Source organism: Nycticebus coucang, chromosome 20, assembly GCF_027406575.1.
Source record: "Nycticebus coucang isolate mNycCou1 chromosome 20, mNycCou1.pri, whole genome shotgun sequence".
NCBI classification, from domain to species: Eukaryota; Metazoa; Chordata; class Mammalia; order Primates; family Lorisidae; genus Nycticebus; species Nycticebus coucang.
This window is the reverse complement of record NC_069799.1, coordinates 32135812-32161811: the sequence shown is the minus strand read 5'-3', so window position 1 is coordinate 32161811 and position 26000 is coordinate 32135812. Positions and strand designations below refer to the sequence as shown.

Below are 26000 nucleotides of genomic sequence, written 5' to 3'. Positions count from 1 at the left end.
AGGCATCATCAACCAGGGAGCAGAGGGACTTCAGAGTACACTGTAGGTTTGTATTTTACCTTCCATTTTTAAGAAAGATATGAGAGGGAAACAGAGGCCCTGAATATTCGGGGAGAGCAGAAGGGTGGCTGTACTCTTGTAAACATCAGTTTATTTACTGTGACACAGAGAGACAGCTACCCAACAACCAGCCTTCCCAGCATCTGAAAGTGGACCTTGTTCTGAAGCTGGAGTGTGTCCACAAAACTAAGAGTTTCAGAGAGTCAGAGCTGGTTCAGGGATTTCATAGGGTCTGGAAGGCAAGTTTGATCCCCCATCTCCAGGAGAGGGCAATGTCACTTCCAGGACATCTCTCTAGTATTGAGGGTATGGTCCCAGCACATATGGGGGACCATACCCTCAATACAATGGCTGCTTCCTGAGCCATTCCTAACTCCAGGAACCCATAGTCATGGTGCGGGAATGGCTCTGGCCTGGTGGCTTCTTGCCTGTCCCTAGAGCAACTCTGTTCCCGACAACCTTCTTCACTAGTGGTAGCAACCATTTCAAAATCTTCCTTGTGCTCTTGGGGACTGATGCTGGCCAGGCTTTCTCTTCCTGTCTCTTCATCCCAATTCTCCTTCTCAAGACCTTAAAAATCTGCTTTAATGTTTTGCTTGTGGAGCTAGAGGCCCCTTTGTATGCTTTTGAATATAAGGAAGAACTGGGGGAATGTTGTGCATTGTGGAGATAAAAAAAACAAAAAAATAAAAAAGAAGGAAATGGAGCAGGGGTAGGTAAGTAGCTACATTACCTGGAAAGCAAAGAGAGTGAGAGCTGTAAGTGTAATAAGTACTGTTCATCAGGCAGCATGAATTCAGAATGTCTAACTTTCCATTACCTTATCTTGCTGAAAATGTACACTCTCCGCCCTGATTTTGGCACTAAAATGTCACATATGGGGAGCAGATGTCAAGTGTGTGATCCCTGGTTTTTGGTTCCAGGTGACACAGCATAGTTACTGGTACCAAGACAGTGGAACAAATGAGCAGAACCAGTAGGTACAAGTGAGCAAAAGGTCAAAGTTTATTAAAGCACAGTACACTCCAGAGAAGGAAGACATCTACCTTATCAAGTGGAGAAACCCTGGGTTAGTGAGATTTTACCCCTTCATGATAATTTTCCAAATCTATGTTCAGTGGTGGTGGGGATAATGTATTTACTATTTTTACTGGAAAGGGGGAAGAATTCCCGAATGGAGAGTCCTCCCATTTCTATCCCTGTAAAGCAATTTCCAGAAGTTGTATTTGTAAATTTTGAAAATTTTACTGTGTTTATGAAAATGTCCTTGAGGCTATTGTCACCTTACTTGTACACATGCTACAAGGGTAAGTTTTTGTGGCCTTGGCCATATCTCCACAATGGGGGCCTCTCTACCTCTGAGAGTCATTTTTGTACAGCAAACATCAGTTTTTGAAAGCCTTCCTGAAATGCTTTTCTTTCTTGGCAGCCCACTGTGGTAATTTTGTTCCTTCTTATTATGGACAAGGGATGCCCTAGAATCATCTGCCCCTGTCTGTCCCTAGCCCTAATAAACAGGAGAAACACAACTTTAAGACATCATTGACACTTGTAGAGAATTTCTTCCATATGAATGATTAGAAAAGTAGGAGAAATATTTAAAGACACTGTCATATTCTTCATGCATATAGAGTATCTCTATGAATTCTGTTCTGTACTGAAATGTGTGAATCCTGGTTATAGGATTCAACACTCTTTACTTGTAGGGGTTTTCTCTGTCATAAATTTCATATGAAGAATGATTTGAGCAGAAGATAAACACTTATCACCTTCTTCACATATATAGCCTTCTGTTCAAAATGAATTCTACTGTGTACAGAAAACCATGATTACTGGCATAAAGCTTTCACACACCATCATATTGTGATTTTTCTCTGACATGATTTCTCTTATGTAAGGACCAAGAATCACTTAAAAGGTTTGCCATACTATTCTCATTTGTAAGATTTCTCTCCAATATGCATTTTCTTACGTGTAGTAAGGTTTGAGCTCTGGTTAAGTGCATCACCACACCGTTCACAGTTGTAGGATTTCTCTCCAGTGTAAATTCCTATAAGCTTCATAAGTTATGAACACCAAGTATGGTACTGCCACATTCTTCATATTTCTAGGGTTTCAATGTTATCTCTCTCTTTTTTAATGTACAGGCTGGTTTGACTCTGAGTTAAAGGGCTTGCCACACTATTCATATTTGTAACGTTTCCCTCCAGAATGAATTTTTTTATGTACAGAAAAGTGTGAGTACTGGTTAAAGAATTTGCCACATTGTTGCCATTCATACTGTTTCTCCCCAGAATGAATTCTTTTATGTGTAGAAAGACTGAGTAACAATAAAAGGCTTTTCCACATTCTAAATTTACAGGGTTTTTCCCCAGAATGAATTCCTTTATGTACAAAAAGGGTAGACTACTGATTAAAGGCACAAAATGACTTATCTTATTTTTACTAAAGTGTGCAGAGAGGGTTGAGTAATGCCTAAACGCTTTTCCACATTCTTCACATTGTAGGGTTTCTCCCCAGAATGAATTCTTTTATGTACAGAAAGGTGTGAGTACTGCTTAAAGGCTTTGCCACATTCTTCACATTTGTAGGGTTTCTCTCCAGAATGAATTCTTTTATGTACAGAGAAGGTTGAAGAATCGTTAAAGGCTTTGCCACATTGTTCACATTTGTAGGGTTTCTCCCCAGAATGAATTCTTTTATGTACAGAAAGGTGTGAGTAGCAGTTAAAGGCTTTGCCACATTCCTCACATTTGTAGGGTTTCTCCCCAGAATGAATTCTTTTATGTACAGAAAAGGTTGAGGAATCGTTAAAGGCTTTTCCACATTCTTCACATTTGTAGGGTTTCTCTCCCGAATGAATTCTTTTATGTACAGAAAGGTGTGAGTACTGCTTAAAGGCTTTGCCACATTCTTCACATTTGTAGGGTTTCTCTCCAGAATGAATTCTTTTATGTACAGAAAGGGTTGAGTAATGCTTAAAGGCTTTTCCACATTCTTCACATTTGTAGGGTTTCTCTCCAGAATGAATTCTTTTATGTACAGAAAGCTGTGAGTAATGGTTAAAGGCTTTGCCACATACTTCACATTTGTAGGGTTTCTCTCCAGGATGAACTCTTGTATGTACAGAAAGGGTTGAGGAATCGTTAAAGACTTTTCCACATTCTTCCCATTTGTAGGATTTCTCTCCAAAATGAATTCTTTTATGTACAGAAAAGTGTGAGTAATGGTTAAAGGCTTTGCTGCATACTTCACATTTGTAGGGTTTCTCCCCAGAATGAATTCTTTTATGTACAGAAAGGTGTGAGTAGCAGTTAAAAGCTTTGCCACATTCTTCACATTTGTAGGGTTTCTCCCCAGAATGAATTCTTTTATGTACAGAAAGGGTTGAGGAATAGTTAAAGGCTTTTCCACATTCTTCACATTTGTAGGGTTTCTCTCCAGAATGAATTCTTTTATGTACAGAAAGGGTTGAGGATCGGTTAAAGGCTTTGCCACATTCTTCACATTTGTAGGGTTTCTCTCCAGAATGAATTCTTTTATGTACAGAAAGGGTTGAGGAATAGTTAAAGGCTTTTCCACATTCTTCACATTTGTAGGGTTTCTCTCCAGAATGAATTCTTTTATGTACAGAAAGGGTTGAGTACCGGTTAAAGGCTTTGCCACATTCTTCACATTTGTAGGGTTTCTCTCCAGAATGAATTCTTTTATGTACAGAAAGGTGTGAGTAGCAGTTAAAGGCTTTTCCACATTCTTCACATTTGTAGGGTTTCTCTCCAGAATGAATTCTTTTATGTATAGAAAGGGTTGAGGACCGGTTAAAGGCTTTGCCACATTCTTCACATTTGTAGGGTTTCTCTCCAGAATGAATTCTTTTATGTACAGAAAGTGTTGAGGAATCATTAAAGACTTTTCCACATTCTTCACATTTGTAGGGTTTCTCTCCATTATAAATTGTCTCATGGTTAGAATATTTTGAGCTCTGGCTAAGACATTTGTCATCATTTTCACAATGGTAGATTTTCTCTCCAGTATGAAGTCCCCTGTGCTTAGATAAGCTTGAGCAAGATTTCAAGACTTTGCAACATTCTTTATATTTGTACTGCTTTTCCACAAAATGACTTATCTTATGTTTACCAAAGTTGGAGCATAGGTTTAAGGCTTTCCCATGGTTTTTACAGTCAAAAGTTTTCTCCTCAGTATATATCATCTTATGTTTATTTATACTTGATAATTTTCTCAAAACCTTGAGACCTTTACTGCATTGGTAGATTTCACCATGCATAGTTGTTAAATATTCATCCAGACCATCGTAACATACTTTCTGCTGCTTACACTCATACACCCGATCCCAGTATTTTATTGAGTTTAAACTCTCAGGGCCATCGTTTTGATATCTTCTCAGGATCATCCTTGGTAATAAAATGTTTGTGCCCAGCACTTGTGAATTATCCTGGGTAGAATGATTAGATGTAACTGAAACAAATGTAAAAAATACAAAGTTATGCCAGTGAGTTTTCATCTCAATTGAATAAATATACATCACAAATTGTTTCTGTAAAATTATGCTAAGTACGGTAGCAAGAAGTCATAGTACAGCACACATGTCCTAATAATTTTTGACATATGTATATGTAAGAAATATATACTGCATTTTGGGAATTATAAAATCCAGATAAGAATTTTTAGCCCACCAGGTGAGCACAATGTGAAGAGACATATACAGGCCGGGTGCAGTGGTTCGTGTTTGTAAACCTAGCACTCTGGGAGTTTGAGTGGGTGGATTGCTTAAACATAGGCCTTGGACTACATTCTGAGCCACAGTGAAACCCTGTCTATACCAAAAATAGAAAACATTATTTGGGAATGTTCCAGACACCTACAGTCCCAAGAACTCGGGAAGCTGAGGCAAGAGCTATCTCTTGAACCCAGGTAATTGAAGCTGCTGTTAACTATGATACCACAGTACTCTATCCAGGGTAACAGAAACTGTGTCTCAGAAATACATAATTATATAAAATAAAATAAGGAAAAAAATAAGAAAAGCTGTTCTACTTAAGGACCACAGACATTTTCCCATCTGAAAACAGCATGGTGCATACAAAAGTAAACTTTATCCTCAAAACAAAAATAGTGACACCTGCATTAATTCTACTGGCTTTTCAGGACTTTTCTAAAGATAGGTTATGTCTCCCGTGAGTGACAGTGCTAAAGGGCATGGTACTATAGTTTATAAAACAGACTGGAGGTGCTGAAACAAAAGGTAAAATATAGTTATAGCACCAGAGACTCCAATACAAGAGACACATTCAGGTCTAGACGCAATTACAAGCTCTTAGGAGGAAATGTGGCAAAAATGCTTCAGCTAAAAAATATCCATACAATTCCATAGGCAAAACATTTTCAGAATGTATATGAAGTTCCTCAAGTCTTCACTACAATTTGTCAGAATCCTGTAAGATAAAGCCATATTATGGATTTTTGAAAGGTACTTTTTTTGATCCTCAAAAATCAGTGAAATATGCCAACCTGTACAAAACATTAAGGTAACATAACCCAAAGAAACAAAATAAATAATATGGAATCAACCATGAAAAACAAAGATGTCTAAATTACCTAAGAATTTTATCTTAAGGATGGTAAATGTGTGAAATGGGAAAGATACAAACAACTAAGTAAAATCACAAAATGGAGATATCAACAAGAAATAAAAGCTTTAGGCTGGGCATGGTGGCTCACCGCCTATAATCCTAGCACTCTGGGAGGCCGAGGCCGGTGGATTGCCCTAACCTCAGAGGTTCAAGACCAGCCTGAGCCTCTCGTCTCTACAAAAAAAAGCGGGGCATTGTGATGGGTGCTTGTAGTCCTAGATCCTTGGAGGCTGAGGCAAGAGAATTGCTTAAGCCTAGGAGATGGATGTTGCTGTACAGCTCTCTACCCAGGGCCACAAAGTGAGACTCTGTCTCAAAAAATAAATAAATAATAGGAAAAAAAAAGAAAATTAAAAAATTCAAACTAAGACAATTGAAAGAAAAATTAAAGAAAAAAATAAAATCTTTAAAAAAATAAGAAATATGAATTGAAGAATTCAGATTTTCAAAGTTAAGAAAATTTTCAAAGTTAAGAAAAAAGAAACAGAGTATCAAGAAGCTCACCACACTTCAGTTAGGAGACAAGAGACCCAGAAAAAGACACATGTAGATCAAAGATTTGAAGGACACACAAGAGAATCTTAAAAGCCATAAAAGGAACAGGTGTGTCATCTCTAAGCTCGCTCTTCTGAGATTACTACTGGATTTATCGACACACACCTTCTGGATCAAAAAAGAGTCGGATGATATAGTCAAAGTCAAAGTGCTGAAAGAACAAAAATTTCAGAACACATACACTATATCCAGCAAAACTTTCCTTGAAAATGAAGAAAAAATAAACATTTATCAAGATAAATGAATAATGAAAACTGCCAAACAAGAAATGTCAAAGGAAGCCCCTTTCAGTGAAAATGATAGTATGCTAGAGAACAATGCTAAATGCTAAAAGTAAGTAAATCTGAACACAATAACTAAGTACACTGAAGTAAAATTCTGTATTTTTCTAATAATAGTGCAGTCAACACTTTTAATCATGCTTTAAAGACAGAAACATAATCTTTTTTATGTCACCCTGGCTAGAGTGCAGTGGGATTAAAGCCCACAGCAACCTCCAACTCTTGGACTTAAGCGATTCTCTTTCCCTTGTCTCCCAAGAAGCTGGGACTATAGGCACCCACCACAATGCCCTTTTTTTGTTGTAGTTGTCATTGTTGTTTTTAGCAAGCCCAGGCTAGGTTGGAATTTGCCAGCCCCAATGTATCTGGCTGTCACCCTAACCACTGAGCTATGGGCGCCAAAACCAAAGACAGAATCTTTTTTTTTTTTTGAGACAGAGTGTCAAGCTGTCACCCCGGGTAGAGTGCCCTGGTGTCAGAGCTTACAGCAACCTCCAACTCTTGTGCTTAAGCGATTCTCTTGCCTCAGCCTCCCAAGTAGCTGGGACCACAGCTGGGACCCACCACAACACCCGACTATTTTTTTGGTTGTAGTTGTCATTGTTGTTTGCCAGGCCAGGCTGGATTCGAACCTGCCAGCTCCGGTGTATGTGGCTGGCGCCCTAGCTGCTTGAGCTACAGGCGCTGAGCCCTGAAAACAGAATCTTAACAGGAAACCTGTGTTAATGGGTACAGGTGTTCAATGTAACCATATGAAATTGGTGACACCAATAAGTTGATAGGAGAATTTTTGAAAAAAAATTAGTTGTTGCTAGTTTGCAATATATTAAAAAATGTGTAATTGCCTTGATAACTACCATAAAAATAGCTATAGACACACACTCAAATAATAAGAATCACAGCATGTTACTACACAAAACAATGACACACAAAAAAATCAGATGGGTTCAGTGCCCGTAGCATAGTGGTCGCAGCACTATGTATACCAAGTATACCAAGTCTGTTGGGTTCAAATCGGGTCCAGGTATATCAAGTCTGTTGGGTTCAAATTGGGTCCAGGCCAGTTATCAACAATAACAACTAAAACAAAAAATAGCCGGCCAGTGTGGCAGGTACCTGTAGTCTCAGCTACTGGGAGGCTGAGGCAACAGAATTACTTAATCCCAGGAGTTTGATGTGCCTGTGAACTGTGATGCCATGGTACTCTACCAAGGGTGACATAAGTGAGACTCTGTCTATAAAAAAAAAAAAAAAGTCAAACGGCCCAGCAACCACGAGAAAATATACTATTTATAAACCAAATTATGAGTAACGTATAGGGAAACAAACACAAAGAAAATGAAATTACCAATAGGCATAGAGTTGAGTTACATTTAACTTTTCTTCTCAATGTTTTCAAGTATACAGAGCTGAATGTTGTTACACAAAATGTACAAAGTATCCCAAAAGGATACAGATAAGAAACTCATATGATATATTGAATTTTTAATATTTCTATATCAACACTTAGAGAAATATTTTGTAAAATTATGTAATATTTTGTAAATAATGGTACATTTCATTACAATTTCCTATTTTCCCTACATGTGTACATATGGCAAATTTTGGAACATGCTGCATAGCTAAAACTTAAAGAAGTTGAGTGTGGTGAGGAGACATATTTCAAAAAAGTAAAAAGAACTATATAAAATACAAAACAAAATTAAAGGAAAATTTAACCCACAAAATTCTAAAAAGACATGTTACATTACTAAAGTAATGTAAATAGCAATCATTTTTTTTCTGAGACAGTCTCATTCTGTTGTCCCAGGCTAGAGCACTGTGGCATCACAGTTCACAGCAACCTCAAACTACTGAGCCTAGGAGATGCTTTTGCCCCAGAATCCCCAGTAACTCAGACTACTGGCACCCACCCCATTTTTCTATTTTGTTAGCAGGGATGAGGTATCACTCTTGTTTAGGCTGGTCTAGAATTTCTGAACTCATGTGATCCACACACCTCCACTCCCAGAGTGCTAGGATTACAGTCATGAGCCACCACGCCCAGGCCATAACTGCCATTTACAAGGATAACTGTACATCCATGAGAAGTGCAAATTCTGAATCTTTAATATAGTTAGGACAAGAACATTTTAAACACATGAAAATCATTGATAAAAAGCTTTGATAAGAAAACATTAAGTATTGGTGCTTAACACTAGAAAAACATCATTTTAATGTGATTAATATATTGGTGCTGTCCTTACACAAAAGAGAAAGGCTGTAATTCAGCTTTCAGAAGCAAAGAAAAGGTTACATTCTGCAAAGTTTTGCAAATAAAGCAAAACGTGGATATTGTAAGAAATGGTGTGAAATTGGTGTATGAAATGAATAATTAGAAACAAATAACGTCATTAAGTTAAAAGTTGATAACAGAAGATGAAAAAGCTATTTGATGCAATAAACTAAATCATACAAAACCAATTGTTATAACAAATATGGGCTGCATATTAATTATCTAATTAGGCTTTTATAAATCATGTACCTATTAACACATGCACAATATAAAATGATATAATTTGCCAGATCTATAACAAAGTAAAGGCTGGATATGGCAGATAATGCCTGTAGTCAAAGCACTCTGGGAGGCTGAGGAGGGTAGAATGCTTGAGCTCAGAAGTTCAAGACCAGCCTGACAAAAGTGAGATCCCCCATCTCTGCTAAAAACAGGGCTGGGCAAGGTCGCTCATTCCTGTAATCCTAGCAATCTTAAAGACTGAAGCTTGTGGATGGCCTAAGCTCAGAGGTTGGATACCAGCCTAAGCCAGACTGACACCCTGTCTCTAAAAATAAGTGGGTGTTGTGGTGGGCACCTATAGTCCTAGCTACTTGGGAGGCTGAGGCAAGAGAATCACTTAAGCCCAAGAGTTGGAGGTGGCTGTGAGTTATGATGCCACCGCACTCTACCAAGGGTGACAAAAGTGAGATTCTGTCTCAAAAAAAAACACACACACAAAAAAAATACCAAAGGTTTGGCGCCTATACCTCAGCGGCTAGGGCACCAGCCACATAGCCACATACACCAGAGCTGGTGGATTCAAACCCAGCTGAGGCCTGCCAAACAATGACAACTACAACCAAAAAATAGCCAGGCGTCGTGGCAGGTGCCTGTGGTCCCAGGTACTTGGGAGACTGAGGCAAGGGAATCACTTAAGCCCAAGAGTTGGAGGTTGCTGTGAGCTGTGATGCCACAGCACTCTACCGAGGGCGACATAGTGAGACTCTGTCTCAAAAAACAAAACAAAACAAACACAAAAACTAGCCAGGCATTGTGGTGAGTGCTTATACTTCCATCTATTGGAGAGGCTGAAGAAGGAGGATCTCTTGAGTCCAAGGCTTTGAGGTTGCTGAGAGCTATGATGATGCCACAGCACTCCACTCAAGGACACAGAGTGAGACTCTGTGATAGGAAAAAAAAAAAAAAATATATATATATATATATATATACACATAAACTAAAGAATATAAAGAGTTATAATTTTTGCATTCAATTGAAGTTAGCTTGATATTAGACTGAATTATATTCTTATGTCTTTAAGAACTTTTTATAATTTCCATTCTTCAAGGTGTTCAGAAAGAATATGTCTATACAATTCATGTAAAGTAAACTAAGAAAGAAATCAGACTAATTAATTACAAAAATCAATAAAACAGAAATGAAGGTAGCAAGAAAACAAATGAGGATAACATATCTAGAAGAAATAAAGTAATAGTAACTTTAATTCATTTATATTTAATGTAATTAACTCATTAATCTAAAAAGATGATATAGCTGAATAGACTTATAATAAATGAGTTTCTACAATATTAGTTCTAGAGAAGACTCCTTATAGATTTCAGGACTAAAATAGCAGAAAAGACCAAACAACCATATGCCTAGTAAATAGTAACTGAAAGTTGGTGGAGTAGCTACAATTCTATGAGACAGTATACACTTGTGGCCTAAACAGCCAGGAGAAAAATGTAGTAATAAAAGAAGCCCCTTTACCTAGAATCCTCACTATCTATATATACTCACAAACCTCATTTAGGTATATTATATTATACATCTTGTAGAATTGAGACTTCCATCTTATTTACGTGTATTATAGTACATATCTTAAGCAAAGTGATAATAGCTGAAAAAGCTACTATTTGATGCAATAAACTAAATCATATATATAACATCATTGCTTCCAAATATATGAAATAAATTGTGATAGAAGTAAAAGAATAAATAGAACATGGTCATTTTTAATTTAATACCCAACTTTTTTTCCCTTTTTTAAAATTTCAGAATAATAAGAGGGTACAAACAATTAGGTTACAATGTTTGCACTTGTTAGGTAAAGTTGCACTTGTAGTTGTGTCCATCACCCAAGAGGTGTGCCATATACCCTTACCTAAAATACTGTTTTCATAATCAATTGAAAGATTAGAAAAAGATTAATAGGTGCCTGTGGCTCAATTAGTAGGTCGCGGGCCCCATACATGGAGGGGGGCATGTTTGAACCCAGCCCCTGCCAAACTGCAAAAAAAAATAGCTGGGCATTGTGGGGGGTGCTTGTAGTCCCAGCTACATGGGAGGCTGAGGCAAGAAAATTGCCTAATGGCTTGGCACCTGTAGCTGAAGCGGCTAAGGCGCCAGCCACATACACCAGAGGTGACAGGTTCGAATCCAGCCAGGACCTGCCAAACAACAATGACGACTGCAACCAAAAAGTACCCAGGCCTTGTGGCAGGTGCCTGTAGTCCCAGCTACTTGGGAGGCTGAGGCAAGAGAATCGCTTAAGCCCAGGAGTTCGAGGTTGCTGTGAGCTGTGACGCCACGGCACTCTACCCAGGGCGACAGCTTGAGGCTTGGTCTCAAAAAAAAAAACAGACTCGCCTAAGCCCAAGAGCTGGAGGTTGCTGTGATCCGTGACACCATGGCACTCTACCCAGGGTGATAAAGTGAGACTCTGTCTTTAAAAAAAGAAAGGAAAAGAAAAAGAAAAAGAAGATTAATAAGAAAACAGACAACTTGAACACTGTGTATTACTTAGACATAATTATCATGACAGAACTCTCTAGTCAAAAGTAGCAAAATATGGCTGACCACAGTGGCTCAAGGCTATAATCCTACCACTCTTGGAGGATGAAGCCAGTAGATTGCTTGAGCTCTGGAGAGTTTGAGATGAGCCTGAGCAAGAGTGAGATCTCCTCTCTAAGAAATAGCTGGGTTTTATGGCGGGTGCCTGTAGTCCCAGCTACTTGACTACTTGAGAGGCTGAGGCAAGAGAATCACATGAGCCCAAGAGTCTGAGGTTGCTGTGAGCCAGAGCACACTAAGGAGGTCAACCAAGTGAGACTCTGTCTCAAGAAAAGCAAAAATAAATAGACAATCATATAATTATTAAACAAATGTAAAAAAAAAAAAAAACACAACAAATGTCAGGATTTCAAAATATATTGCAGAGCTACAAAAATAAAACCAATGTGGTACTGGCACAAAGACAGGTAAGTACATGATGGAAAATGATAGGGTGACCACAGATAATTTCTTATGTATCTATCATAAGGTGGTCATGAACAAACAATGGAGAAGAGTTTCCTCAAGGAACAATGTGAGGGCAGGTACGGTGGCTCACGCCTGTAATCCCAGCACTTTGGGAGGCTGAGGGGGGAAGACTGCCTCAGCTCACAGGTTCTAGACCAGCCTGAGCTAGAGGGAGACCCCATCTCTAAAAATAGCCAGGGGCCGTGGTGGGTGCCTGTATTGGCAGCTATTTGGGAGGCTCAGGCATTTGACTTGCCCAAGACTATGATGTTGCTGTGAGCAAGGGCACTTGACTGAGGGTGACAAAGTGAGAATTTTCCTTAAAAAAGAAAAAGAAAAGAGAAGAGAAAAGAAGAAAGGAGAGGAAAACTTCATATTTACATAACAAAAGAGACATAAATTCATATCTTGCATCACTTACAAAAAAATTTTAAATAGATTAAATATGTATAACAAGAAATACAACTACTAAAACTGTTAAGAGGGACAAATAGGAAACTAGATCATGACATTCATATTGGCTCTATTTTTTTTCTGATATGACAATAAATGCATAAGCAACAAAAAACAGAACAGTCTTGGTGCCTGTAGCTCAGGTGCCTGTAGCACATATACTGGGCTGGCACGTTCAGATCTGGCCTGGGCCTAGCAAACAACAATAACAACTACAACAAAAAAATAGCCTTTAGTCCCAGCTACTTGGGAGGCTGAGGCAAGGGAATCATTTAAGCCCAAGAGATTTCAGTTGCTCTGAGCTGGAACACCCCAGCATTCTATTGAGGGTGAGATAGTGAGACTCTTTCTCAAAAAGAAACAAAAACAAAAACCAAAAAACAGAACAGTGAGATTTCATCAAATTGTACCATTTCCACATATCAAAGAAAAAATTCACTACAGTCAAAAGCTCATCTTAGAAGTAAGTGAAAATATTTGTAAATCAGATGTATACTAGGAGATAATACTCAGAATACATATGTATATAAGTAATATATGCATATAAACAACTCTTAAAACACAACAGCAAATAATGAATACCTTGATTTAAAAATTCGCAAAGGAAGGTCAGGCATGGTGACTAATGCCTGAAATCCCAGCACTGTGGGAAGCCGATGTGGGTGGACTGTCTGAGCTCACTGCTTCAAGACCAGCCTGAGCAAGAGAGAGACCCAGTCTCTAAAAATAGCTGGACAAGCAGGACACTGTGATGGGTGCCTGTAGTCCCAGCTACTCGGGAGACTGCAGCAAGAGAATTGCTTAAGCCCAGAAGTTTGAGGTTGCTGTGAGCTATGATGCCATAGAGCTCTACTGAGGGTGGCAAAAGGAAACTCTGTCTCAAAAAAAAAAACTTGGCAAAGGATTGAACTGACATTTTTCAAAGAACATTATATAAATGGCCAAAAAGCATTTGAAAGGGTGCTCAAAATTACTTAACTATTGACGAAATGCAAACCAAAATCACAATGAAATATTACATCATACTCAGAATGAACATTAAAAATAAATTTGTCCCACTGAGAATTCTGAAGTGATTATGAGGGCATCGCCAACTTCTCCCAGCTATGATCTGGGAGGAGTCCTACTCATCCAGAGACCTGGAGGGAGATGCACACTCATGACCATAGAGACAGGCCTGCAGACCCTGGCACTTTTCTGTGTGTGTATATATGTTTACATATCTATTTGTGTGTACATATATGTATATACAGACACTAGAATATCCACATTGACCACCTCTTCATGTTGACCTAATGTACACAGACTGGGCATGCACCACATGTACATATCAGTACACTAGGCCAAGGTCCTTATGCTAATCACCTACATATGTTGTAGGTGATTGTTTATATGCATATATTACTTATATACAAGATTTTTACCATCCCTTGAGTGGTCAACTTATAAAAGTTCTTCTCTGTGTGTGTGTGTGTGTGTGTGTGTGTATGAATAATACAGTCCTGATAAGCATATCCTAAGCAAGAGATAATTATAAAATAAGAGTTATTTATGATAGGCATGGTAGCTCACACCTGTAATCTTAATACTTTAGGAGGCCAAGGCAGGTGGATCACCTGAGCTCAAGCATTTGACACCAGTTTGAGAACAAACAAAACTCCTTCTCTGCTAAAAATAGGAAAACTAGCCAGGTGCCAAGTAGCACTGTAGCAGGTGCCTGTAGTCCCACCTACTGGGGAGGCTGGGAAGAGAAGATCACTTGTACCCAAGAGTTTGAGGTTGCTGTGATCAACAATGCCACGCAACTCAATTCCAGGGTAATAGAGAGAGATACTGTCTCAAAAAAATGCTTTTCTAACAAGAGAGAGTTTAATACATGCTCAGGAATACTGTAACTCCCCAACACATAGCATAGGTAATAAATGTAGACAGTAGATACCTTTAACTATATTAAAGATGAGAAATTAGAGCATATAAAAATTAAACTACTTATCACAGTTCATATAAAAACAAAATGTTGAAGTTAAATAACACGAGATTTTCTTATATTGGGGGGAGATTCTTAAGTGTTCTGATAAAATTTACTGACTATACTTACTGAGCTATCTTATTTGAAACATTCATTGAATCAACAGAAGACATATGCCATCTATTTGCGGTGTCCTGAGACTGCTGCACCAAATATTAATATCAACTGCTCACTATCACATTCTTAATAGAAGGTTGAAGACAAAAAATTGTTTTGAGGCACAGTTTCGTTCTACTGCCGAGGGTAAAGTGCCATCACCATCAGCCTAATTCACACCAAACTTAATTCTTAGGTTCAAGTAATCCTCTTGCCTCTGCCCCCCAAGTAGCTGCAACTACAGGCAACCACCACAATGCTTAGTCATTATTAACTTTTTTTAGTAGTGAAAGGATTCCACTCTTGTTCAGGCTTCTCTTACATTCCTGGGCTCAAATGATTGTCCCACCTCTTCCTCCAAGAGTGCTAGGACTGTAGAAGTGAGACACCATGCCTAGATTCAAGAAAATTAAAAAAAAAAAAAAAATTTCAGAGATCCTCAAAAATACATAAAACTTTTAGGTCCTCAAAAGCAATCAAACACCAGTCAGATTTTGCAGTCCTGTGTAAGCCATAAAGTTCTTTGTTCTCATTGTAAACTAGAGACAACATCACTAAAAACTAAACTCCTTCTAAAAATTGAAAAGAGGCTTGGGGCCCATTGCTCAGTGCTTAGGATGTTAGTCACATACACCAGGGGCTGGTGGGTTTGAACCCAGCCTGGGCCTGCCAAACAACAGTGATAACTACAACAACAACAACAAAATAGCTAGGCATTGTGGTGGGTGCCTGTAGTCCCAGCTACTTTGGAGGCTGAGGCAAAAGAATCACTTGAGCCCAAGAGTTTGAGGTTGCTGTGAGCTGTGACACCACAGCACCCTACTGAGGGTGACAAAGTGAGACTCTATGTCAAAACAATATATAAAATTTAAATGAAAAGGTCAGGCACCTATAATCCTAGCACTCTGGGAGGGCAAGGCAGGTGGATTGCTTGAGCTCACCAGTAGGAGTCTAATCTGAGGAAGAGCAAAACCAGGTCTCTTTAAAAAAAAAAAAAAATAGTCGATCACTGTGGCAGGAATCAGTAGTCCCAGCTACTTGAGAGGCTGAGGCAAGAGGATTGCTTGAGTCCATGAGTTCAAGGTTGCTACGAGCTAAGACACAATGTCCCTCTACTCAGGGTGAGATAGTGAAACTCTGTCTCAAAAAAGAAAAAAAAACACAAATTAAAAAATTTAAAAAGGAGAATAGGGCCAGGCAAGCTGGCTAACACATGTAAACCTAGCACTATTAAGAGGCCAAGGTACTTGAGTTTCGGAGTTTGAAATAAGCCTGAGCAAAAGAAGGACTCTGATTCTACTAAAAAACAGTAAAGACATTAGTCAGGCCTTGTAGAGAAACCTGTATTCTCAGGTACTTGAGAGGCGGAGATCCAAAAATCTCTTGAACCACAATGGTTAACATTGCCCTGTGCTAGCTGATGCCATGGCACATGAGTCTGAAAGCAATGCAGTGAAACTTTGTCTCAATGAGAAAATAAACATAAGAAATGAAAAGCAGAACAGAGGTGCCCTTATGTAAGAACAAAAGAAATAAACCCAGGCTTCTCAGAAATCATTTCCAATGAAGCTGAGCTTCCTTAATCACATTGTATTGTTTGGTTTTCTCCTTGAACTCTGTGTTATCTGTGTTATCTGCTCCATTCAGTCCAACCTACCTGGGTGCTTGACTACTGTCTGGTGTGTCTTCATCTTCCAGGGTTCTTTGCTTTGCTCCAGACAGGTGATGAGGTCTGGCTTAGAGACAGCAAGCCCTGTTTTATTAGAAAAAATGATATGACTCTTGTTGGGCTTCTCCAATTACCATGTACCTTTCTAAAGCAGAGAACAGAACATTTTAGAGATCCTAAAAGAATAATCTAAAAGTAGAGGTTTTGGCGGCACCTGAAACTCAGTGGGGAGGGCACCGGCCACATACACTGAAGCAAGAGGGTTTGAACCTGGCCCCAACCCTGCTAAACAACAATGGCAACTGCAACAGAAAAACAGCTGGGAATGGGGGTTGGGGGGTCCCTGTAGTCCCAGCTACTCTAGAGGCTAAAGCAAGACAATCGCTTAAGCCCAAGAGTTTGAGGTTGCTGTGAGCTGTGACGCCACGACACTTTGCTGAGGGTGACATGGTGAGACTTTGTCCCAAAAAACAAAACAAAACAAAAAAATCATTTAAAATGCTCCACTACCCAGTACTACTGAAATAGAACTTGATGGTAGAAACTTGACTTAAAGGTATGGGCAACAATTCTAAGCCTCTAAATTTTTGAAGTTACCATCACTGCAGTGAAGGACATATATCCGCTCAAGGAAGGCTAAGATAAGTGCCAAGATAAACATATGAAGTCTTTTCATTTCTATACCAAGAACTTAAGTTTTCCTTAGAAACAACAATCTGAAACTAAAAGTCTGTAATACTCAGCAAAAGGACCCCTAAAGGACCCTAACTGTCTCAGCCTGAGTCCCCGCACATCTCAAACCCCACCTTGGGTTAATTCAGAGAATTAGGTTTCAGAACAAGGAAGTTCCCCAAGTTCCCAAAAAACTCCTAGCCACAAGTAAAACAATGGTGAAAGCTTACTTAGCTTAGTTTCCCAAGCTAAGTTTGTACCATTGCTAACCGCCATGCTGTAGCCCCCCTGATCCAACTCTGTAACCCCACATTGAGCAAACCAGCCACGTTCTGCTTCTATGCTCGCCAGCTTGCCTGCCAACACAGCACAAAAATGGTATAAAAGACAGCCTGCTTTTCTCTTCGGCACCGTTTGCCCTTTAGGGCAGTGACCCACCTGCGTAGGTGTAATAAATCACCATAGTCCCCTGCGTAGGTCTAATAAATCACCATCTGATTTATACCTGAAGTGGGGTCCCAGTTTTTCTTCCAGGTGGCACACGAGTACAACAAGTCAAAGAAGAAATTCCACAGAACTCATTTACAAAGAAGCAATATGAAATGCTTAGTGTACATTTGGAACTGTGTATGTAAGTTATCCTCACCAAGGAAGAGCAGGTGTCTGTAGGTCTCTAACATGACATCCCGATACAAATTCTGCTGAGCAGGGTCCAGGCAGGCCCATTCATCCATAGAGAATTCTATAGACACATCTCTGAATGTTAACAGTTCCTGAAAAAAAAAAAAAAAAAAAAAAGATTTAATTTTTACATAAATGAGTGAGAAATTTTTTGACTTACATGACAGAATGGTATTATGTAATAAGTATAGCAGAGAGATATTTCCTCATGAGCTCTCTAACCCTGAGGAAAGAGAATGGGATAACATCCACAATTCCGGTGTAGATACTGTGCTTTTTTAGGTTACAGTGAAAAAACAAAGCCACCAAGTTACACTATAAGCTGTACATATTTCTTTTTTTTGGGGGGGGGACAGAATCTCACTGGTGTCACATCTCACAACAACCTCACACTCATGGACTCAAGACATTCTCTTGACTCAGCCTCCCTTTTAGCTGGGACAACAGGTGCCCTCCACAATACCCAACTATTTTTGCTGTTGTTTGTTTAGCAGGGTCAAGGCCAGGTTGCAACCCACCAGCCACAGTGCATGTGGCCAGCGCCCTAATCACTGAACAACTACTTTAGGTAGTTAATGCCATCTTCTTTAAAAGGTTGTGCACTTTATCTTTTCTTCTTTTTTCTTGAGACAGTCTCACTTTGTCACCCTATGTAGAGTGCCGTGCTATAATACCTCACAATAACCTCACATTCTTGGGATCAAGAGATTCTCTTGCCTCAGCCTCCCCAGTAGCTGGGACTATAGGCACCTGCCATAACACCTGATGATTATTTATAGATGGGTCTTGCAGTTGCTCAGACTGGACTCGAACTCCTGATCTCAGGCAATCCACCTGCCATGGCATCCCAGAGTGCTAGGATTACGGCTGTAAGCCATTACTCGTAACCCCAATGTACTTCATCTTATTCTACATAGAACTGATGGAGTTTCCACATGGAACCTAAACAGCACGTATTCCCCTTCTTTTCTAAAATATAATGCAGACTTGTCCACAATGGCAATCTTAGGTATCCACATTTTCCCATTTTAAATAGGCACAAGGAAAACATTTTCAGTATTATAATACATAATATATATATATATATGTATATGAGGTGTGTGTGTATATACATATATATTTATTTATTTATAAAACATAAATTTACAGTTAAAATTTTTCAGGGGACATGAGAAGCCTGGATGGAGACAATGGAAATAAAAATATGCTATGTACGTAAGGGAGGAGAAGTGTTCAGAGCCTCTTGAGTATTGGAAGAATAGGGCAAAAGAGTATTTTAAACAAACTCATTAAGCAAGAACATCGTAAGTAGAGAAGCAAAAAGAAGCAAACTTTCCAAGTTCTAAATACATGACACTGCAGGAGAAGAAGTGGGCACAGCCCTGGACCTGGGACACATTTACCTGAGAAGCAATCATTTCTTTCTCTTTTCCTTTTTCTTTCCTTCTCAGGTGAGATTATCTGGATACATTACACCTGCACCTGTACGAGATGCCTTTAAAAACATCAGTTTGACGCCTTCGCCTGCTACCACAATATCCACAGGAAGAAGGATGATGAAGTACAGAAAAATCGACCCTCTCCTGTTTTTTGTCAGGGGAGACAGTCAGGAACAAGGAGGTTCTGAATATAGGGCAAAGTGTGAGTTTCTTTCTTGACCTTGGGTACCCTGCCCTGCCAACAATTTCTACTATGGCAATGGGAATGTGGGTCATGCTGTCTTATCCATATTAAACACAAGATGAGCAGGCCCTGTGACCTTCTTCTGGAAAAAAGACTAAACTCAACTTTCATAAATACAACTGGATGGCTTGGCACCCACAGCAATGTTATGGTGCCGGCCACATACACCAAAGGTGATGGGTTGAAACCTAGCCTGGGCCTGCTAAATAACAATGACAACTGCAACAACAAAAAAAAAAAGTCAGGGATTGTGGTGGGTGCCTGAATTCCCAGCTACCTGGGAGGCTAAGGCAAAAGAATCGCTTAAACCCAGAGTTTGAGGTTGCTGTGAGCTGTGACACCACGACACTCTACCAAGGGCAACATAGTAAGACTCTGTCTCAAAAAATGAAGAAAGAAATAAAGAAATGAATGAATAAATAAATAAAGGTATCTGGAAGCCCTCATTCTTGACACTAGCCTAACCTAAGCATCACATGGAGACAATTAAAACCACATAGATTCACAACAGAGACTATTACAATCTTTGGGAAGGCAGAATCACTGTTGATGGGACTTCGTCAACTTGGCCATGGAACCCTAACAGGAAGCCTGAGCAGAGAACCACTTAGCTAAGAATTGCTTCTCAGGCTTTAATACCATTTGGTATTCTTGGCCACTCTAAGTATGTGATCCTGCAAGACCACAAGTTACTCTGTCTTGAAGCCAGTAACCATTTTTTTATTATAATGGCTATGTATGTCCTTGCTTATGAATTTCTGTACATTGAGTACACCTGAGAATCTCTACTTTCTCATTTTTCTTTTTGGGCCATTAACTATAGAACTAAGATTGCAGAATTCCCCACGAAGGAAAATGCTAAGCAGTTAGCCACCATTTGTTGTGGTGTAGCTGATGTCAGTCAGACTGCCAGATGGCAAGAAACCATTGCAACAAGACAGGACGACCTACACATAGTTCTCCCAAGCTCCTTTCCCCTTTCATCACCTTTTGCTCAGCTAAGGAACCATGAGGTGGTCCTTGCAACATCAGTCTGCCATCTCATGTAACTGTTTTTTGGGGTTTGTTTGTTTGTTTGTTTGTTTTTTGAGACAGAGTTTCACTATGTTGCCCTCAGTAGAGTGCAGTAGCATCACGGCTCACAGCAACCTCAAACTCTTGGCCTTAAACAATTCTCTCACCTCAGCCTCCCAAGTACCTGAGACTACAAGTACCCGCCACAACTCCTGGCTATTTTTTCTGTTGTTGTTGTTGCAGTTGTCATTGTTGTTTAGCTGGCCCAGGCCAGGTTCAAACTTGCCAGCCTTGGTGCATGTGGCCGGTGCCAAACTCACTGAGCTACAGGGCACTGTGAATTTCACAGGTTTTAAGTGGGTCTATGAAGTGGCTTAACAATTTTTTGTATCGCTCCTCCTAGACTAGAGCAGCACTCAGCTGGAGAAAGAAAACATAGCACAGAGTCCCTTTTGCTCAACACTTTTTTAAGAACATAAATATCCTTGTTGCAAGGAAGACAAAAAATCACAATCTTTAAACTTGGCATTGTCTGCTGGCCCCTCAAAGTTTCTAGAGGCTAGAGAAGGCAGCAGTGTCTGAGGCAGGACCTGGATTCAGAATTTGGAACTTCTTGGAAACATGGTTATGTGTCTTCTGTACATTCATGGGAATTAGGGAAAAAGAAAAATGAGAAAGTGGAAATTCTCAGGTGTATTCAATGTACATCTGTGATTCAAGTTGAGTTTCTGGGCCCCATAGTCTCTGGGTCAGTTTTAGGTCTAAAGATATTAGGATAATTGAAAGACAGAGATAAAATGGCTGACTGTGGCCCTACAAAGATATTTCTGTAGAAATCCAAGAGTTGTCCTCAAAGTCATCCCTAAAGTCACCATACATAGGGAAAATGGCATCATTTCTCCTATATAGTTCACCCTAAATTCACCTTATAATTGGAAAGCACATTTGCTTTTGCTAGTTGATGATATTCAGAAGAAGAAAGGAAGTTTATATCTACATGATGGAAGATTTGGAGCCAGGTGCCTTCTAAAGACAGGTATTACACCACATCAGAAACTTTGGCAAAGGCTGCTATCTTTTCAACTATTTATAATTCAAAATCATAATACCTGGGTCCTAGAGAAACATAGTCCTGAATTTAAAAAAAGACTGAAGTCTATTATCTGGTAAAATTATTTACATATATTTCAGAGGCAGAGAAAACATTTACACCCAAAATATTCTAAATTAAAATCTTTAAGCAAAAGGAAGAGAACAAAATTGTTCTCTTCGTATTCACCATGGAGTATTCAGTCTGCTATTTCTATTTTGTATTTACTCTTGCAACAGACAGGTGTAGGGCCACTTTTTGAACTCATGGCATAATTTCAGGAGGCAAGAGTTAAGTTACCAGAGAAGTAACTTAAGCCACACTGTGTACCCTGAAGAGGATTGATGGGGAAGAAAATAATCAGAAGACAGGTGCTAACATGGACCCATGGGTGAGCAAACTGTAGAGCTTGTGGAAATATTGGGTGAGGCTGTAAAAGAAACTAAAAATCTAAGGAACAACTCCTTATGCAAAAGCAAAGGTGAAGCCCAAAGGATTAGTCATTCAAGACCCACTTCCAAATGAATAGTTGTTACTAATACGTATCATCAAGACCCCCATGGAAAGATAAAAGTTCTCAGGATTCTAAAAGCACTACCATCAAAGATGATTCATAAAGGCATTCCTTGCGGGGGTCACATAAGCAAAAACACAAAAATGTATCTCTGTATCTGCAAGCTAAGTCTAGATCTCAAAACTAAAATCTGCTTCATTACATACTAATAATGTTTACCACAACTTTATCTTCCTGGGTATAGAAGAAAGACAAGATCAATTCTTCTACATACCCAGGGACATCTACTTAATTGATTTTTCCTTCACTCTCTTTTTTTGTTCAGACATTCACATAATCCTATGCAAAATGTAAATTTCCTAAGCTTCAAAAGAAACCACTTTACTTCAGTTCCCATGGCTCTAGTTCCTTTTCCTTCGGTATGCCTTGTCATGTTTAAGTACCAAAATTCCCAAATGCCCCTTCTGAACAATCAAAGATACATTTGTGATTTGTGAGTTTTTTTTTTTTCTAGGAATGTCTACAAACTTTGTCTTAATAAACTTCCACTCATTTATTTTTATATATAAAATATATATATGTTTATATATAAAATATATATGTTTATATATAAAAATATATATATATTATCTTTATATATAAAATATATATATCTTTCCTTCAGTCACTTGTTTTGGAGTGCCAGTGCTACACTTAACAGCCCAGGCTGGGATATGCTGACGCTTATTTCTGTTCCATCATTGGGTTATCATTGGGTGAAACAAAAGCCTAGGTAATGAAGGGTCGCGTTTTTGCTACACATACAGGACCTTGCGGTGGGGAGAATCCAGGAGTCTTCTGGGCACTGGTGTGGGGTTTTGGTGGGACACTGTAAGAGTAAAGGAGCTGTGAGCTGGATTCCAGATGGTGGAGCATTGCCTGGATGGGCTGTGACTACATCACTGTCCAGTGTGCATGTGCTTAAAATGCTGGGTATCATCATACAGTGGCAGCAGAAGGTGTAGAAGAAATCTGACCTCAGAGCTTCTGCCCTCCAAAACCTCAGTCCCCTCTCAACCCAGGAGCAGATGTGGAATCACTACCCAGTTTGTGCTGTGACAGCATACTGTTGTACTCATGTGCCACCTGGAAGAACTTCAGGTATATCACATGGTGATTTATTACACCTGCTTTATGACCTAGGTGATTTATTACTTTTACTTATGTACGTTTTTTAACATTGTTTAGCTATTGCTATGGGGTTGGGGTAAGTTTTCCCATTGTTTTACCTGTTACTAGGAGTTCCTGGGAATTCAGGGAACTTCCTTGTATCCCGTTCTCAGAATTAAACTAATAAGGGGGGTTTGAGATGGACGGGACTCAGGCTGAAACAGTTAGGGGCCTTTAGGGGTCTTCTTGCCCGGTCAGTTACTACAATATATACAGGACAACACATCCTTCCTTTCTGGGACAGTTAGAATCTCCTTCTAGCCCAGACCTCTACAATGTTTTTCTCTGACAACACTTCTCCTACTAAATACATGCAGTTTACAGCACAATATTCCACCAATATTCCAATACAAACTCCATCTGCAAAATTGAATTTTGACACCACTCAGAGTTAACACAGATCTCACAAGTTCAAGGCTCAGTCCCACCACACTGCTCTCACTGCAGATGCCAGGGGCAAACCTCACAGGCCCTTCGATGATTTTGAGCAACTGCCTATGAAGCAGGAGCTCAAATAAATCCCTCCACAAGTATAATCATTTAATACACCTACTCACAGGACTCAGCAAAACACATTACTTACAGTCAGCAATTTCATATAAAGTAGACCAAAGTCATGTATAGGGCAAGTGAAAGTGGTGGGACATGAATGGGCGTGTAACTCATCCTGGTAAGTAGATGTGATTAAAGAAATTCCCCACCCTCTGTGTTCTCAAGAACAACACACTGCAAAAAACAACCCTTCTCATTGTGATTTAGGTAATACTCCCTGTTTCTCCTATGACAACAGCAGGCACAGGCTCTGCAAATTCCCATTTACTGCTCATAAACAGCTGAAAAGTTCTTTCTTCAGGAGTCACGACAAAATGTTTCTTCATGAAATATTTCTAAAGTTTCTTTTTCCCAGGATTCTCAACTTTGGCCAATTCTGACTTCAACATGTTACCCCTCTTTATGTCCCTCCTAAAAACAGGCTGACTTCAGGGTGAAACATTTTCTGCTATAGCAGATTATTTGTCCACCCTCCATTCTGCCCTCATCTCTCACTTTTTTTTCAAAACTTGTTTGCTCCTCCCTATTAAAGAAAGCCCTCGTTTGTGATGCTTGCAGATTTCATACTTGGTGTTTTTACAAAGCAATATTTCCTTACAATAAAGAAGAGCCTACCGAAACCCAACCTTTGCCCGGAGGAGTCTGAGCACCAAGGGGTGCCAGTGACAAACTCTGGTCTTTAGACTCCCCAACTAAAGCGAAATAGCGCGGTCCCGCCACAGCCACTTCCGTCTCCAACCACAGCCCTCCCCCCTCATTACCCCTGATCCCATATACTCACCATTTCCCAGCTTCCGGGGTGTCCCGGTGTCCTCTCTACAAATGTCCCAGTACGTGCAAGTCACAGGAGGGCAGAGGCTGCAGCTGAGACACCTAAGGCCAAAAGATGCAATAGTGAAGAGGGAACTCAGCTCAGGGCCCAGGACAAGAGACAAAAGCGACGCCAGTTCCGGAAGCTGCCGCCTTTTTCCCGGTTGTGCATTTTGGTTGGACGGTTTCTACTGGAGCATCCCTGATTGGATAGGGACTCATGCCCCACCCCTCTGGTCTTGATTGACAGGAAATACGACCAGACCTGAGGCTGAATGAGGCCAGAACGCTAACAGTTTCTAGGCTGCAGCTCTGCCCAGGCAGGGCTTTATACCTGCTCTGGGACGCTGTACTCCTTGGGCAACATTTGTATTTAACATGGAATATAAATTATATCCTTTCTGTACATTTGATTTATATATACATACATATGTGTACTCTCATACGCGCACACACACTGCAAATATGTTTTTCACAAATGGAAACAACATATTAACAATTATTTTAAAGGTTGATTTTTTTTTTAATTTTCTTGTAATCCTGTCTTTTCAGAAGGCAGCTTGAGCTTTGAAAAGGGATGCAGTCTTCTAAGAAGAAAGCAATGTCCAATAGAAATAAAATGTGAATCGCTTCTGTCATTTCAAATTTTAAAGTAGTCACAAAAAAGAAAAGAAGTAGGTAAAAGTAATTATAATTTTTTTTTTTTGAGAAGGTCTCACTGTGTGGCCCTGTGCAGAATGCTGTGGCGTCACAGCTCACAGCAACCTCCGACCGTTGAGCTTAAGTGATTCTTTTGCCTCAGCCTCTCTAGTAGCTGGGACTATAGGTGCCTGCGAGAATGACCGCTAATTTTTTGTTGTAGTTGTCATTGTTGTTTAGCAGGCCTCAACGGGTTCGAACTTGTTAGCCTGGGTGTATGTGGCTGGCGCCCTAACCACTGACCTACCGGCACTGACCTATGTAATTATTTATTTAATCCAATCTATCCAAAATACTATTGTTTTGGTATTTGATGAATAAAAAGGTATTATTGAATTACTTTTTTTGTTATGTGTTTTGAGGAATTGATGGCCAATGTACTCTTACCACCTAACAAAGGAACACTTAACTTGATGAAAAAGAGAAGACAATATCTAATAGATGACAAGAAGGAAACAAAATGTTGGGGAAATGGTGGCATTTCATTTAAATCAGATCTCACAGGAGACTATACAAACAATGTTTCATAACTATTTTGACAAGGCACCAAGCCTTTAGGTGATAGTGGCCAATCCTTGAAAGGGGGGAATGCACTCTACCAGCAGAGATCTCATGGACCACCAAGGCTTCAAGGAAAGGTCTTTATTGGTGGGGTGCAGGGTGGGGCGGTGGGGGGGAAGGGGGGATGTTGCAGGACAACATCAAGGAGGAGTGAGGAAAAAGAG

At 39.6% G+C, this 26000-nt stretch overlaps 1 protein-coding gene across 3 annotated transcripts; it reads right to left on the bottom strand.

Moving 5' to 3' along the window:
- Nucleotides 1-1049: 1049 nt before the first annotated feature.
- LOC128572350 (zinc finger protein 724-like) lies at nucleotides 1050-24691 on the bottom strand. 3 transcript variants are annotated; one of them, XM_053572205.1, is made up of 4 exons: nucleotides 24548-24691; nucleotides 17670-17796; nucleotides 16340-16435; nucleotides 1050-4536 (listed from the first exon to the last, which is right to left on the bottom strand). In XM_053572205.1, exons 1-4 carry the CDS (start codon nucleotides 24548-24550, stop codon nucleotides 2492-2494), a joined length of 2271 nt encoding a protein of 756 aa, XP_053428180.1. In that variant the 5' UTR covers nucleotides 24551-24691; the 3' UTR covers nucleotides 1050-2491. The 3 variants fall into 3 exon arrangements, with proteins under 3 accessions (XP_053428180.1, XP_053428181.1, XP_053428182.1); XM_053572206.1 differs by lacking the exon at nucleotides 16340-16435; XM_053572207.1 differs by lacking the exons at nucleotides 16340-16435; nucleotides 17670-17796; nucleotides 24548-24691 and adding an exon at nucleotides 15005-15041.
- Nucleotides 24692-26000: the final 1309 nt, after the last annotated feature.

What these genes read in the sequence shown, in the direction of transcription:
- LOC128572350 (XM_053572205.1), bottom strand. An exon ending in CAGACACCTGCTCTTCCTTG is followed by an intron (nt 16,436 to 17,669) that starts GTGAGGATAACT and finishes CTAATAAAACAG; the next exon opens with GGCTTGCTGTCTCTAAGCCA. An exon ending in GACAGTAGTCAAGCACCCAG is followed by an intron (nt 4,537 to 16,339) that starts GTAGGTTGGACT and finishes CATTTGTTTCAG; the next exon opens with TTACATCTAATCATTCTACC.